This window comes from Arvicanthis niloticus, chromosome 6 (genome assembly GCF_011762505.2).
Source record: "Arvicanthis niloticus isolate mArvNil1 chromosome 6, mArvNil1.pat.X, whole genome shotgun sequence".
Classification (NCBI taxonomy): domain Eukaryota; kingdom Metazoa; phylum Chordata; class Mammalia; order Rodentia; family Muridae; genus Arvicanthis; species Arvicanthis niloticus.
Genome location: NC_047663.1, coordinates 77,340,180 through 77,356,696, shown reverse-complemented (window position 1 = coordinate 77,356,696; position 16,517 = coordinate 77,340,180). Strand labels below are relative to the sequence as shown.

The window sequence follows — 16,517 nt, the reverse complement described above, 5'->3', positions numbered from 1 at the left end:
TCATCTGTTTGTTAATCATAAGTTCTGTAAGACAGCTAATCATCCTGGTAGGTCTAGTCTTCTCCAGTCCCTACAGTTTGATGCATTAGGACCCAGGCATAGGAGAGATAGAGCCTTGAGCATCCGCTCTTTCATCATCTCCCCATCACCACATCATTGTATTGGCATACAATGGGTTAGAAACCTCTCTTGCTGTTTATTTACCTTATTTTTAAAGACCTGTCTTCTCTCAGAAAGCTGTTTAACACAAAGCTACCTAATTTCTCCTCAAGGTAGAACCCGCCAGATGGAGTCTCTGTCCTAAGCCACGTGAGTTTATCTTATATTTAAACAGCAGTGAACATTGCAGGCAACTAAAATAGCAGTGAGGTCCCAGGTGCAAACTCACTGAGCAGGGGAACAGCAAGAGTCTGTGCGCCCATTCACCTGGGGCAGCTGTTCCAGGCAGGCCATATTAATGAGGGATTGACTCCAGCTGGCAGCTCCTAGCCAGCTGCTGGTCACATCTGAGTGTCACTCAGTGTAGAAGCATGCCACTTTTACGCTTCAGCTAAATTCCCGCTACTTCTCACCTCCCTTGGCTGGACACCCTTGGGCTACGCATCCCTGGCTGCTCCACAGACATGCTGTTGACAGATGAAGCGACAGAGCATACCCCAGAGCATTGGGCAACCAGAGCAAAGTAGCCAAGTGTGAAATGGAAGTGTCCCTAAAGGTCTGGTAAAATATGCCTATCATCCTAGAACACAGCAAGATTGGTTTACTATAACATATCATTTTATTATACTATAACACTACTACAAATAAAATGTCTTAAACGATTTACCTAATAAGGAAAGTCACATGCACCCATATTAAACTGCATGCCTCCCAAATACTTTTTAATGAATACATATAGCTGCAGCATTCCAGTCTCCCTCCAGGGACTCCTGGAGACAGTATGGGCCTGTTGGAAAAGAACAACTTTTCAGAACTTGCTTCAGGAACCAAGCTCCAGAACCTGAAGCATCAATTTGCTGAGATCCCTCTTTTCTAGTCTTAGGCAAAAGTTTAGGGAGAGGGGTTAAAGTTTGTGTGTGCAGGTCATTGTTGCCTGATCCAAAGCCATAGGATCTAACTATAAACATAAAAAGCACGAAGAAAAAAGACAAGGTTGGCCGAGTAGTGACAACCTGCTTTACAGAACTGAAGAGACAAACCTCCAGCAATAACCACGATGTCCCTTCCCTATCCTGTTTTGTCTGAGAAAAGAATTGGTGCATAGAAACAACTGTACAGCATGGCGGCAGCCTCACTGGGATCCAAGCAGTATCAAAAAGAAGACAGAGCAAAAATCTAGTGATGCCTGTATCATGATGAAGATTGAGAGAGTAGCATTCTAGCCCACTTCAAACACATAAGTGTGTATGCACCCGAAACTAACCTCCTAGCCTTCCACCTTTCCTTGTTCCTACTTATATCCATACTAAGCAGTGGAGACCTTCATTGGGAAGTGGAGAGAACAAACGTGTCTTCACTGATGAATGTGCTTTGGCCTTGACTTTGCTCTGAATGGAGCAACCCCACCTAGCAAATTTGTGACAATATTCAGAATAAAGAAACTCCGAAAATGATGACCATCCAGATGATGCTCAGATTCAAGGGTATTCTCCCTAATCCATTCTGACACACCAGGCAGGATGTTGATGTTGTAGTAATCAACGGATACCCCACAGTTCCAAAGGCTTTCTGTCATAGATCCCAGCCATGGCCACAGAAGCCAAAGGCTGGGAGGAAATAAAGGGACATGCAGATAAACTGAGGGATAACCTTTTGTTCTTTGGGGAAAGTTTCCTTTAATATTTAAGAATCATTTTTTTTCTCTTAAAATGAAAAGGTAAAGTGGTAGAAAAATCAATCCCTTCTTCATTCTATGAAAGTTCATTTGGCACAGAGAGTGTAATCCATCCCACAGCCTTTAAAGAGCCTTGTACCTGAACACTCAACAGGTGATCCCAGGGCTGAGTTGTTGTGGCTGTTTTGCTTGGTGAATATAACCTAAGTTTACAAATGAGTACATTTTTTAATATATCCGTGAAGAGATAAAGTGGAATAGAGCTGCTAGGACTGTCCCCGTCCTTCGTTTTAAAGAAGAGATATGGAGTACAATGGGGGCATGGATGGAAATAATCAAAAGTCCTGTGGAAATCTGACACATGCTTTACCATATAAGAAATACTGATGATGCTACAAAGAGACTGCCCCCACATTCAGCAGCCATGTGGGTATTATCCCTGGAGTAGACCAGGGATGCTATACTCGGCTCCTTGGGCCGTGGAACATTTCTACATACCCTGTAGTAACTTCAAGGTATAAGGCTGCTCACCGATCCTAATGTTCCCGGTGACTTTGTACTTTGATAAGGCCTTCCTCCAGCCTTCCAGATGGAAGAAATTTCATTTCAAAAGCTGGGAGTCTTCTGTGGGGACCATTATCACCAAGACTTTTAGGAGGGATTTGCTGAGGTTCTCCAGAAAACCCACAGAAGGAAAGACAACAGTCCTTTCAACCTCTTTGAATACTCTCATTCACATCTCAGATTCCTGCGGAAAACAGCATCTCTAGAGGGGCTCAGCATCTGGTGGAAATGGCACAGATGTAAGCTGTCTCCCCAGACCCAAGTACACTTGGAAATATCAACGTCGAGCCAGCAAGGCTCGGATAAAAAGACCACAGGTGGAATACTGGTCTAGTTTCAAATCCCACATTGAAAGAGGAACATTAGAGATACAGTCATAGGAGAGCCCACACCTCTAGGACAGGTCTTGAAACTCATAGTGCCAAGGAATTATTAAGGATATCTTGGACATTAGATGTGGCTTGGTATGGTCGAAAGACTTTACATGACCCTAAGGGATACTTTCAAATAGGTATTTTTTTTTTTAAGGTAGAAAATAAGAGCTTCTGGATTATTAGGAGAGCAGAATTTGTTAAGTAGTTGGCTGGGTGCAACAAGGACTTTCTGACAATGAGTGCTCTGTGTAAATGCAATCTGCTGTTGGGAAGGAGGGAACGGAAGAGCTAATGCTGTTACGCTACCTGGGAGGGGCTAGCCGTGAGAACTGTGAGCTTTGACATCAAGCTGGATACAAGCTCAGGTTACGCAGCTCTGGTTTTATGAGACTTGAGGAAAGGAAGTTTTGAGCCTCCATCTCTTTGTTTGTGAAATTCATATAATGTCCACACCAATGAATTGTCATGGAAGCGAGCAAATGTTGACACCAGTACTCAGTGTGTTGTACATGTGCAACTGCCAGGTTTCATTGCTACTGCTATTATCTAAGTTGGATAAATTACAGAGAGGTTAGTATGTCATTTCCTTCCTGTTCCTCAGTCCTCTGATTTCCAGTTATGGTGGGTCCCATGCTATCAAGGTCCCTGCTAACTTCTTACTAATGTTCTGAATGTGTCTAGAGGTTTCCATTTTATCAGTGTCCCAAACAGTCTTAACGATCCATATCTTCACTTTTACTGCCTCTCTGCTCCCAATAATTGAGAACAGTTCTTTCACTGTCTCTGGTCTTTGTACCTTTGCTTTTTTTCCTGTGATAACTAGCCATGCAATATAACGCCACAGTTAACTTCCCCTTAAAGTCCACTTCTGCCCAGGAAAGAAAAAAAAAGGCTCAGCCCAATACCTAGTCAACACTTGGGAATTGCTTAAACTTCTAAATAATCAAAGAAACAGATCTTTTATGAGTGGGATTTTATAAACCATGACCACAAGTAACTTAGAAGAGGAAGAATTTTATTTGGCTTACAAGTCCATGATACAGGCTCTTGCAGCAGGGACATCAAGGCCAAGAGCAGAGAGAAAATTAATCCCTAGATGCCGGCTTGCTTGATCACTCACTCTTTAGTTCGTACTCAGTCAGCCTCCTCTACCACTGAGGACCACCCCCCCCCCCAACCTGTGAAGAATGCCATTCACATTGGGCTGGGTCATCAAATAATCAAGACATGACCACAGGCCAACCTGATCTATCCATTTCCTCAACGGAGCCCCTTCCCTAGTGAGTTTTGAGATTGTCTCAAGTTGACATCTAACGTAAGCCACTGCACTGAGTTATCTTAAAGCTTACTGAGATGCCTGTCTTTCTTATACCTCAGAAAAGACCAAAACTACATGCAGAAGCGCTGGCAGGATGTGCGTGTGGGAGATTTTGTCCAGATGCGATGCAATGAGATTGTCCCAGCCGACATCCTCCTTCTCTTCTCCTCAGACCCCAGTGGGGTCTGCCATCTGGAAACTGCCAACCTAGATGGAGAGACCAACCTCAAGCAGAGATGTGTTGTGAAGGGCTTCTCACAGCAGGTAAGTGCTTTCTATATAACCACCCATGGTGAGATCAGAGACAAGAAGCAAGCTTATCTCTTGAAATGCTGAATCTACACTGGCAGGAAGAAGGGGAAGGCAGCAGATGCCTCTTTAGAAATTCAACCCAGCAACCTTCTGGGTAGCTAGCATGCCCACATCACAAATGAAGAAAATGAGGCTTAAAAAAAAAGGTCCATGCCCTACTGAAGGACTGAGTTTATAAGTGATGACTAACTGTCCTCCTGGAAAACCTACCTTGTATTGAAAACCAAGTCCTACATCTGCTCAGCTGAGAATGCAACCAACCCTGTCCTCTGTTCTTAGCTGACCCTGTTCATTCTTCCCAGCTCGGATCTGAGCACGAATCTTTAATATTCCTTTGGCTCTTCCTTAACTACAGCAAAGTAGTAGTTGTTATTCCCCATTCCTCCTGCTCTGTGTGTATGTGTGTGTGTGTGTATGTGTTCCAATATGGGTCCTGTTTGCACAAATATCTGCATTTGATATCAGGTGTGTCCTCAGAAGCCATCCACCTATTTACTGAAACAGGGTCTCATGGATGTGTGTATAGACTATGCTGCCTGGCTGGCAAGCTCTAGGGACCCACCTGACTCTGGCTCTCCAGCACTGGGATCACAAGCACATATTATGCTGAGTTGTTTTGTTTTGTTTTGTTTTTTAAGTGGGTTTTGAGAATCAAACTCAACTCCTCATCCTTTGACAACAAGCAAGTAACCAACTGAGCTCTATCCCAGTACCCACTTTTGCCTTTTGTGAACCTATCTCATTGACAGCCCTAATCCTCGCCTAGGCCACCTGCTGTTGACACCTTTGTTGATTCTTCACACTTAACCAGCTGTGCTGGATGGTAGAAGAACCGTGGAGAGTTTGATGTTGACCAGCTCAGACTCTAGGTTTTGACAAAACTGGACTTAACTACTAAGTTCTGACATGGATGAGCTGTGTTTTACAGAAGTTATCACTCTCTCATACTTTGGTTCCTTTGTCATGAAGAAAAAAAAAAAAGGCAAAAATAATACCTTTCCCTTAGAGTGACTCCTAAGACTAAATGGTATAGACCTGATTGCTTACCTCAGACAGAACACTGAAAGAGACTGGTGAGTAGTTGCTATTACTATCAGTCATTTTTCATAAACAGTTTGTGTCGGCTAATTGGATGTGATATTCTGGTTTTCAATTACAATTCTCCTTATATAGCTTGATTTCCAACCTCTCTCTACTGATAGGAAAAAAGAATTCTGACATCTTTTTTTATTCTGCCAGATTTTAGCTATGGAGGAACTAAATGAGTCAGGGGATTTGGGAGAAAGAAAGCAAATGCCCCACTCCTCCGAGAGTCTCATGAGCTGTAGTTCTGTGGTCTATATCATTTCTCAAGATGAAACAGTGTACTCTGACTCAGCTTGCCTCCTCCACAGTACCTGACGGGCATGTCTCAAAGGCTTCCTATGTGATTGACAGCCATCATAAGTCTGGTCCCTCCTCTCCACTTGTGGGCAGGGATGCTAATGGATACCCCACAGCTTTACATGAGAATGAATGGAAATAAGGCAATAAGAACAAAATAGGAGCTTGTTGCCTGCTGCAGACACAATAAGTGGTCTCTGTGGCCATCAGAACAAGAACACACCTGCACCATACCATTATGTCACTCACTGAGCTCTTGGTCTCCAAACCCCACTGATCTGGCTTGGCCTCTGAGTGTTACTTTCCTTGGCTTGTCCCTCCCCCGACTCACTGAGTCACTTTAGTGTTTATAAAGAGGAAGACAAAATCTGGTGTACAGTCACAAAGTCCTTCAAGGCAGGCAGGAACAATCTAGATCTGGACTTGGGGCCCTGTGACCTACTTCCTTGATGAGAAACGTTTTTCACTGATACAGTAAAGTTTACACATTACACACACCCACTCTGTGTGCACAGGTGAATCTGACACCTTAGTCTGGAGACACGCAAGGATCTCTTAGACTTGATATTTGTTTCTATCCCTTTTCATTTAAGCCCTGCAAATAATAAAGCTCTGTCTGCATAGATATCTCTGTTTTAACCCCTCTGACTTCAGCCTCATTTAGTTTTGAATTTCATTTCCTCTCTCATTTCAAAGCTATTGAATTTCAGCCATTGATTTTTCTTCTTCCTGTTACCTCAGCTCCAGACTGTTTCTTGTATATCAATCAGATACTTTGGGATTCAACTTAAGAAAAGCTAGGTGAAAGAATCCTCATATTCCAGCACCATAACCATTCGATTTAATAAACATTTCAAATTCTCACCCTAAATTCTCATGGGGTACTTGGCATTTCTTAAAAATGTAAACTCATATGTGAAAAAGATTTATTGAATTGGCTTCCAGAGTTCTTTGTCCTTATCCTGGTTTTCCTTTTTTCCAAGAGTGTCTGTGATTCACTAATGACAATAACAAGCTTGAGCTTTGTATGACTAACTCATCCACAGCAGCCCAGCCAATGGACAGCATCAGCATCCCCACTTTACAAATGCCGAAACTAGGGCATAGAGAAGTCATGTCTCTCGCCCACAGTCACTGAGGCTGTAGAGTTTGAACCAGAATTCAAAACCATGTTTGTTCTTAAAGTCTATGGTAGCTTACCTTCCTGGCCCTTTTGCTGTTACCTTGCATTTACAGAGAGATGCATACAGGAAGGCACTTATTTATCATTTACAGATTCTTTTCAGAATTAAGTAGCAGGTTGCTAGAAGAACAAAAGCATCAGGATTTAAGCCTTTAATCCCGGGCAGTGGTGGGCATGCCTTTAATACCAGCACTTGAGAGGCAGAGGCAGATGGATTTCTGAGTTCGAGGCCAGCCTGGTCTACAGAGTGAGTTCCAGGACAGCCAGGGCTACAGAGAAACCCTGTCTCAAAAAAAAAAAAAAAAAAAAAAAAAAAAAGGCTTAAATCCCAGCCCACTCTCTGGACAGGGTTTGTCTTGGCTGCTCCTGGCTCTCCTGTTTCTCCCTATTGTCTTTAATGCCTAAGGTTTCTGGATATGCACAGAATTCACTATTAGCTAATGCTGTACCACAGACTTTTCACAGATGAGAGCTGCAAGGAAGGAAAACACTGCAGAGAAAAATAAGATCAAAAGATAATAGTCAACTTGTTTTAAATTTTGTATCCTGTAGGACTTCTCTGATTCTTTATAAGCCCTGAGGAGGCAAAGGAACATATAGCTTCCTAAATATTTTAGCACAGAAATTTTTTATTCCAAGGAACAGATCCCAGAACTGCCATAGGAAGGATGGAATCACCACTTAAAGACTTGCTGTAGATATATAGTGAACACTCAGAATGCACCATCACTGTCCCTAGGGAGCTTTCACAAATATCCATACCCTTTCTCCTGCCACAGTAAAACAATGCCCTGAGTAGGCATACCTTGAAAATGTTCCCCCACATTTTCTTGATATAAACTCACTGACAACTTCTTGAAAACTGAAAACAAAGGAAAGGCACCATTCTGGTGGAAAAAATAAGAACAAAAAACAACAACCCTTCCCCCCCAAAAAACAAACAAAAACGTAACCATAGGAAGAACAAACTGTAAATTGCCTTCCATCCGTGTTCCTTTTACTGCGTGGCCACCCTTCTGAACACATTATCCTTTGGGTCCATACAGCCACACTGTGAGGAGGGCATTGCTACCCTCTTCTGAGAGATGAAAATTTTAGGGAACAGTAAAGGTATATCTCACTATTGTCTCAGATTTTGAATACCTCCTAATATGATTTCTGTAGAAACTTAAGAGTCTTGAATAATGAGTTTCAATGGCTTTTTGTTAACTTGTTTTCTCTCTAAATTTCTATTTTCCTTGAGACTCTCACTCTCCCCAAAGGATTTTTACTAAACTCAGACATTGCTAGAAGTCCTCACAAATCATATTGTCATTATCCAGAAATGGTGAGAAACTGAAGGTAGCTTTCTTGGACAAGCGTTTCCCAAGGCAGAATAAACCCACCACAGTCCCTAGCTCTTGAAAATAATGGTTCATAGTCAAGTCAAACTAATAAGCTAGAATCCCACAGACACTATCCTCATGAAGGGCTCAATGTATAATATATTAAGATACCTGGAAGCATTTTTTAAAACAAGTATTTATTTACATTCCTATAAAATTTTAGGGAAGGGGACACTTTCCTGGATTTGATACAGACATGATCATGACAGGTGAAAGTGACCATTCTCCTGGCTCAACTAGTTTCTTCTTTCCACAAGTGGAACTCAAGTACAATTATAAACATCAGTAGCCACTGATAAGTGTCTGCTTTCTAGGACACTTTGGGGACCAGAATTGTTGTTCAAATCCTTTTCCTAGAACTAAAATTAGACCAAAGTCATTACTTTTTCAGCTGGAATCTTTCTTTGAAGGAGTTATTTTTGAATTCACAAAATCATTGACGTGTTTTTGAAATAATGAGTCCCATATCACATTGCCAGGGAAGAGTTGGAAGCAAACAGTCCAACCTATTACTATACCAAGTTCTGCCCAGAAGCCAAAAGGACTTGCCCAGAGAGTTTATTTATTTACTCTTCTTATTTATGACATTCTGAATCTTGAAGCCTCTAGAAAGAAATACCTGTGCTGCTTATTTTAGTAAATACAAAATACTCTAGATCAAGCATGTTGTTGGTTGTTTGGCATCTAAATTATTGAAACTTAAGTCTGCCAAAGTATGTATCCAATGATTTTCCCAGATCAAGAACGTGCTAGGCTAATCCCAAAAGTTACCTGGCCATTTCAGCATCATCTAAGAGCTACTCAGCAATGGGGAATCATTTAACAAGACTCCCTGGTGGTTCAAATGAATATTGAACTTGAAAGGCACTGTCCTAGGGCATCACTGATTAATAATTACATTTTCAACTCTTTATTGAATATCTCTTTTAACTAGTATAGCTTCCACCCCACTGATAGTTATTGCTTGAAAGCATTTTTGCTCAGTTAGAGACAGTCAGTTATTCTCTACAGTAGAACTATTGATTTTACCATTTTCAGAAACACGAACACTTGCCTACAAAGGAGTTATGGTCCAGAAAGGGCAAAAGAACAACCAACTCAAAACCTCACTCATCATGGTTGCCAGCCCTCTCAACCTTGCCTGCCCTGAGAATCATGGAAAATTTGCTTCCCTAGTAGAAATGGAATCTGGTAATGGATTCTGTCAATGACAGGTTGTTCAAAATTTCTATCAAGAATATTTAGTGCAATTAGTTTATCACTGTTGAATAGTGGTTACATTTTGTGGGTCATTTAATATATGATCTATATAATGATATGATTTAATATATGATCTATATAATGAATTTATATGACATCAGTGAGTAATTTAAATCAAGCTTGTACTGCATACAATGAATATTTTGTCTTGTTATTTCTCATAAAACCCTATGCCGTAAGCACTTTTATGGTGCCCATTAGAAGTGAAACAATAACAGCTCTATTACCCTGCTGTGGTGGACTAAATTTGCATTAAACTCAGGAAGGTTTTCACTTCTGACTTGTATTGTAGAAATTTTCAAGTATACATAAAATCTAGAGAATAATTTGATATATGTTCATGTACCCATTGACCAATTTAAACAAGCAACACATACATAATTAAATCTGCTCATCTCTTTCCCCTTCTTCTTTGGCTCTGAAAGGCATTTTTAATCATCAGTTTTTTAGGATTTCCCCTGAAAATATCTAGCATGTATCTCTCAATGATAAGTTTTTCAAGTACACCATTATCATGCCCGTAAAACAACAACAATTCTTTGATATTAACTTTCAAGCTAGTGGTCTTCACTGATTTTTCAGTGTGTTTGTTTGAATCAGGCCAAATACTGAGATTAATATCTTATATTTCTTTTACCTTAGCATTTCTTGCTTATCTATCTCTCTTCTTCCTTTGCATAGTTAGCATCAAGTTGCTTAATAAACCAATTTGTTTATTGTACAAAATTCCCATAACCTTGATTTTTCTGATTTTATTGTGTCTCTGTGGTATCATTTAACATGTTCCCCTTTCTAGTCTGTTTCTGTGAATTTGTAATTGGATACAGCGCATGAATCATTCTTCAATGGTCTATTGCTCTCGAACCCTCTCTTCCTCTGTGTGTGTGTGAGTGTGTATGTGTATGTATAAACAGACGGTTCATAGGAAACATCGTGTGTTTATTACTTTTCTGTTGCTATGTTAAAATGGTGAGCAAAAGCAACTTAAGGAAGAATTTTATTTTGACTTACAGTTTGAGATAGAGTCCATCATGGCAAGGAGGCATGGCTTGGGACAAAAGCAAGAAACCAGTTGATAACATTTTCATCCACACACAGGAAGCAGAGGTAAAACAGAAAGTGGTACAAAGCTATGAACCTTCAAAGCCGTCCCCCAGTTATATACTTCCTGTAGCAAGGCTGTATCTCCTAAAGGTTCTATAACCTCCCAAACAGCCAGCTGGGGACCAAGTGTTTCAACACACAAATATATGGTGAATATTTCTTATTCAAACCACCATACACAGTATATGAACATCTCATGTAAGATGTTGTATTTTCTGCCCTGATGGTAGTCATTGATGATGATTGGGTAGATCTATAAATTCACTGGAGTTTTCAAAGTGACTATATTCTAATTTAATTTCTTTCATGGAGCATTTGGTTTTGCTAGATGCCTTCTGTCCCGGAAATGCAGAAGATGTGATCATTTTCATTCATTTATTGGTTTTCAAAAGAACCTTTCTCCAGCTTCTTCCAAATATATCGAATGAATTTAAGTTTTTCTGCTTTCGTGTTAATGAAAACTCAAAGATTTAAACAGAAACGATATATGTCACATCTGTGCAGTTGCTGTCTTTACTGACTGTCCTCTTTAACCAGTGATAAGTTCTTCAAAAGAAGTATCACGGGTGTCACCGGATTCGACTTCACTAGTCTCTGGTAGATCTAATTCTTCTCCATATGAACTTGTATTCAATGAGGACAATCAGTGCGTGCCGAAGGTGCTCGTTGCTTACTGTGATTGTTAGTCCTGTGCATTCAAGTAGAAAAAGCTTAAATTTAGGACTCAAAAATTTTAACTGGACGTCACCCACACACTACATGTAGATCTTCCTGCTCCTTCAAAGTCCTTACTGTGCACTGACCAGTCCCCTTCACTAGCTGTCACAGAAACTTTCTCTTCTAGAAAAACAAGATATTGGGAACATTTTAGAAATAATAAAAAAAACTGAGAGATGCTGAATTTTAGTAAAGCTTAGCTAGTTAATACAGTGTTTAGTCTGAATTAAAACTCAATTTTTAAATACTTGACTGTTTTCTCCAATGCTAAATTAATTCTATGTCCTTTTATTTGTCGTTTTTATTTCTTAATTGATCATAACTTTCCTGTACGTGAAAATACCCAAGTTGTATATGTTTTAATTACTTGCAGCAATAATGATAATTTAGTGATAGAACGGCCCAATGAGAACCAATTAATTTCACCTTTGACTTATATTTTATAAATCTCTGGCCTCTTAATAGACTATCTCCTATAGTTTTTTTTCCCGAGGTACAGGCACACAAATACACACATGCACTGAAACAAATATGTATGCATATAAACAAACATATATATCCAGATGTATATGTACTTATATACACAGAAAGAGAGATAGTCAAACACAAAGACACAACAGGCATGTGTACATAAAAATACACACAGATACATGTAGACAGATAACTATTCATGTGACCATATAGTTACATATAGATCCATGCACACAGACACAATTGTATGTGTTCATACAGACACACAATCACAGCATCACCATTGGATGCCCTCTTCCCAGTGTGAGCATTATTTACACACAACTCTGTAAGAGTGCTTTTCCATTCAAGACCCACTCTACCAGGTTATGTGAAAGATATAATCACACTAAGATATTAATAGGTGGTAGCATAAAGATTTCAGATTTTCTCCATTTCACCATCTCCATAACTTAGGATAACATATTTAGATTTAAATGTTGATGTACACACCTTAACCAGAAAGAAAAATTGTGTGTATTTAAACTCAATATGGAAAATACTTCTTGTCTCAAATGATAATCATACCTATCTAACATGTGGATTAGTCAAAAATCTTAGTTGAAGGATGGCTCAGGCAAGTGAATGTGCATGGCCATCCTTGAGGACATAAATTTAATCTCCAGCACCCATATCAAAACTACAAAGGTGATATGAGCCTGTAATCCTAGCATCAGTGAGGTAGAGACAGAAAGATTCTTCTCTCAGCATGCTTGATCATCCAGTCTAACAAAATCAATAAGCTCTAAGTTTAATAAAAGACCCTGACCCAAAACATTTTATGGAAAGAAATGAAAGAAGACAGCTGTGTCATCTCCTGCCCCATACAAACAAAAACACACATTTGCATACAAATACACACACACACATACACACACATAAAAAAATGCCTTGGTTGCATACAACAAAATACTGACTAAAAATACCTTGCCCAAAATGAAAATTGTTGGAAAAAATACAAGGTGAGTAGGCCTTAGGCTTTGTGTTACCAGGAAGTCAGAATCCATCAGAATAAGCTCCACCCCTTGTGTTATTTCTTCCCATCTTTGACCTCAGCTCCAATTCCTAGAGAGGAGTAATCAGTCTTCTTGATATCTATGTCAGGAAATCATCCCAGGGAAATAGACTGATTGTCCCAGGTTGGGCACCACATACCCATTCCTGGACCAATCAAGTATGGCCAGAGTGGCAGGGTTCTCTGAATTGCATCCTCTACCTGAAAGTCACAAGAAGTACTGATCTGTGGAGAAAAAGATTTCTGAGCAGCAAAGCAATGAATACCCATCACATCTATTACAGACCCAGACTGTAAAATCCTAAATTACATATAACCATGGCTGTCTACCATATTGATGAAGGTCTGGATGTCCTCTGCCTCTCTCCTGTAGCCTGACACCACCCCCCACCCCATGCTAGTCTTTCTTCCCCAAAACCTGTTTCCTGTCTTAGCACTTCTCCCTTCCCAATATTGTGTATAGAGTAGCAGGTTCTTACTCTTCCCTGGGCTTCTGTAGATGTTGCTACTTCTCATTCTTCTTCACCACTGTCTTCCAGTGAATCAATTCACTTTCTCATCCAATGCTGTAGAATGTCTAACCATTGCCTGGCATGGATTTTCATTGCCATTATTTATAGGCAGAGGTGACACATTATGATTGTATCTTCTGTGAACAGCTCAATATAGCTTCTCAAGTTGAAATTTATACTCTGCCTTTACGAGCTCCTTGCCAAAAATATTGGGTTTCCCATTGTTTTCTTGAGTTTTGTTATCTCTAACAAGACAGTTTTATACAAAGAAGGTTTGTCTTTGCAGTGAATACTCCCTTAAGACCTCACTGCCCCTCTGATGGCAGCTGTCCAGAGTTTATGCCTTATGTCACTTATTTATTTGTTCACTGAGTGTAGACGAAAGGCCTTCTCTGTGAAGTAATGCAATAATATATTCCTGGGGTTGAAGAGAAAATAAACACAGGGCAGGAGATAGACTAAGCCTACGAGTTCTAATCAGAAATTAATGACTGAATAACACAGTCCTTGGTAAACAACTCAACTAATAATTCCTTTTGGAAATGATCCGGGGACAAAATCATTCTTTTTCCAATATTTTGTTGGAATGTCAAACCCACACATTATTAGAAAAATGTCACAGCAAGACCTTAAGATTTATTAGCCTTGAATTAAAAAAAAAAAAAAAACAGAATATACATCTACTTGGTAAAAGGAAATTCAGTCTGCAAGGAATCATTAGGGTCCCATTCAAATGGCCTTCCAGCCCAAGCCATGCTCTTGTACGTCAGTGGCTGTGGCAGGAAGACTGTCCGGGTGACTCAGAATGTAGACTAGCCCCTCCTCCACAGAGAGAAGGGATTACTCATTACTCCCAATGATCATCTTGAAAATGACAATCACCAACCAGGAACTAGAAAGGTTTTCAAGTGCCAGTAACTGTCAGTAGTTTTAGACAGGATTCTCAGAAATTAGGGCTTATTTCATCTGCATTCCAGGAAGGAAACAGTCATTTAGCTCAGCAGATGAAGAATGCCAAACATTTGCTTTCACAGTTTAGATACTCTAGGAAAGAACTTTTTTTTTCTTTAAAAGAATGCGTACAGAGAAATTTAAAAATTCCCCAATTCTACGGCATTCCTCCACACTGCTTCTTTAGTTGGCATGGTGTTCTGAGAGCCTTGTAACCTCTTTTTCATGTGGTCCATTGATCAGATTAGGAGAGGTGTCCTTGCCCATGCTTTGTGGGGCTAATCCAGTTCCAGGAATCTTCATGGTGGCCCCCTCACCTGAGCACCTGTGAACAGCTCAATACAGCTTCTCAAGTTGAATTTTATACCCTGCTTTTGATGACCTACTTGCCAAAAACATTAGGGTTTTGGAGAAATGGACTCAGCAGTAAGCAAGCATAGTAATAACTGATTCCACTCTTCTTTTTAACAGGCATCCTTGGCTCATAGTGAAATCTGCATGAATACATGTTTTCTGTGTTAGAGGAAAGCCTGGCTGTTTCCTTTCCTTCATTGAGCACAGAATTTCTTGAATGACAGAGGGGTTTCAAAACCATCTGAAACATGAACCCTGTACTCTAAGACCACATGACTGTGTGTCACTGTTACTTTATAGCTGTGATTCTCAACCTTCCTAATGCTGCAACCCTTTAACACCATTCCTCGTGTTTTGGTGAACACCCCAACCACAAAAGTAGTTTTGTTGATACTTCATAACTGTAATTTTGCTGGTGTTATGAATTATAATGTTAAACATCTGATATGGAGGAATTCTGATATGAATGATGCCCTGATCATTCAACCCCCAAAGGGGTCATAACCCACAGGTTGAGAACCACTATTTTATAGCTTCAAGACCTTGTATGACTCCAAAACATGTAGTAATGCTTTCAGTGTTCATTAACAAAGAAAATACAGATTTAGCAAAACTATGGTGAAATTGGTGACCTTTTGTGGGAATCAATCATTTGCCAATCTTGATTAAAAGCAGGAGTCTCTAAACAAAAGAGTGTGAATATAGGAAGTTCAGGAGGGCCACATTGGTGAAACTGAGGTAAAATGAGGGGCAGAGAGAAAATAAGCAGGATTATTAAACACATATATGAAGCGATCATAGGACAAATGTGAACACTTAAAATATAAGTGATTTAGAGCAAGAATAATTAAAAATAAAATTTTTACAAAATTTGAAAATTAATGCTACATGTATATATATGAGTCCTGGTTTCACGGTAAAGATAGCATTGGGGTTCATCAAGGGGGACCTAGGGACACTTCCATCTACCAGGGAACAAACACGGAAGCAGTTGGAGATTTGACAACTTAACATGATGTTATAAGGACATGTGAGTGGTTGGATACTAAGAATTGTCTAAGTTTAAAGAACAGACTATTACAGTGTGTGGTGAAGAGATAGGGCCTTAGACAATAAAACCCCTTTGGCTGACATCTGATAATGAAAGTTTTGAAAGGATAGCAAATACAGAAAATTTAGGAATAAACAAACACTCAGTTTCCTCTCTAATAAAAATGGAACTAATTTGTTCTGACTACTTGGTAAAATTAGTAAAAAATCAAAGACAATGAAGTGTAAATAAAGAGTGTCATTCTGTGAATCAGAATTTAAAACCACCCAAAAGAAAGTGTGCCATGAAGCTATGGAATTGAGTGGCCACTACAGTGATTTGTGTTCTTTTCTTCACAAGTAACAGAATTCTGTGAGACTAGTTCTCGATAATTGAAACAAAGAGAATTGTTATAAGAATGTGGTAGGAGAAGGAAGGGAAGTAAGAGGATTTAGTAAGACTCGGAGGTCAAAATGAAAGCTTGAAGGTTTAGAGCTTAGAAACCACAACTAGGAATCCAGGATGACAGTGAAGGATTGGAAGCAGTAATAAGTTAACGAACGGTCTTGTGTGATTTTCCTTCCTGGAGACATTGCACTCAGCTCACAGTCCCACAGTGGGACAGCATAAGAGGCAGGGCACTTTGGCTTACATCAAGATGTGAGCAGGGGGATGAAGGGGCTTCAGGAGCTTGTTTTGCAAAGAATGTGG

At 39.8% G+C, this 16,517-nt stretch overlaps 1 protein-coding gene across 3 annotated transcripts in view; it reads left to right on the top strand.

Moving 5' to 3' along the window:
* Atp10b (ATPase phospholipid transporting 10B (putative)) overlaps positions 1-16,517 on the top strand; it is a 281,854-nt gene that overhangs the window by 195,771 nt on the left and 69,566 nt on the right. For all 3 annotated transcript variants that reach the window (XM_034506566.2, XM_076937027.1, XM_076937028.1), the window contains one exon: positions 4,150-4,354. In XM_034506566.2, the coding sequence (XP_034362457.1) occupies positions 4,150-4,354 (205 nt within the window). The remainder of the gene's footprint in view (positions 1-4,149; positions 4,355-16,517) is intronic.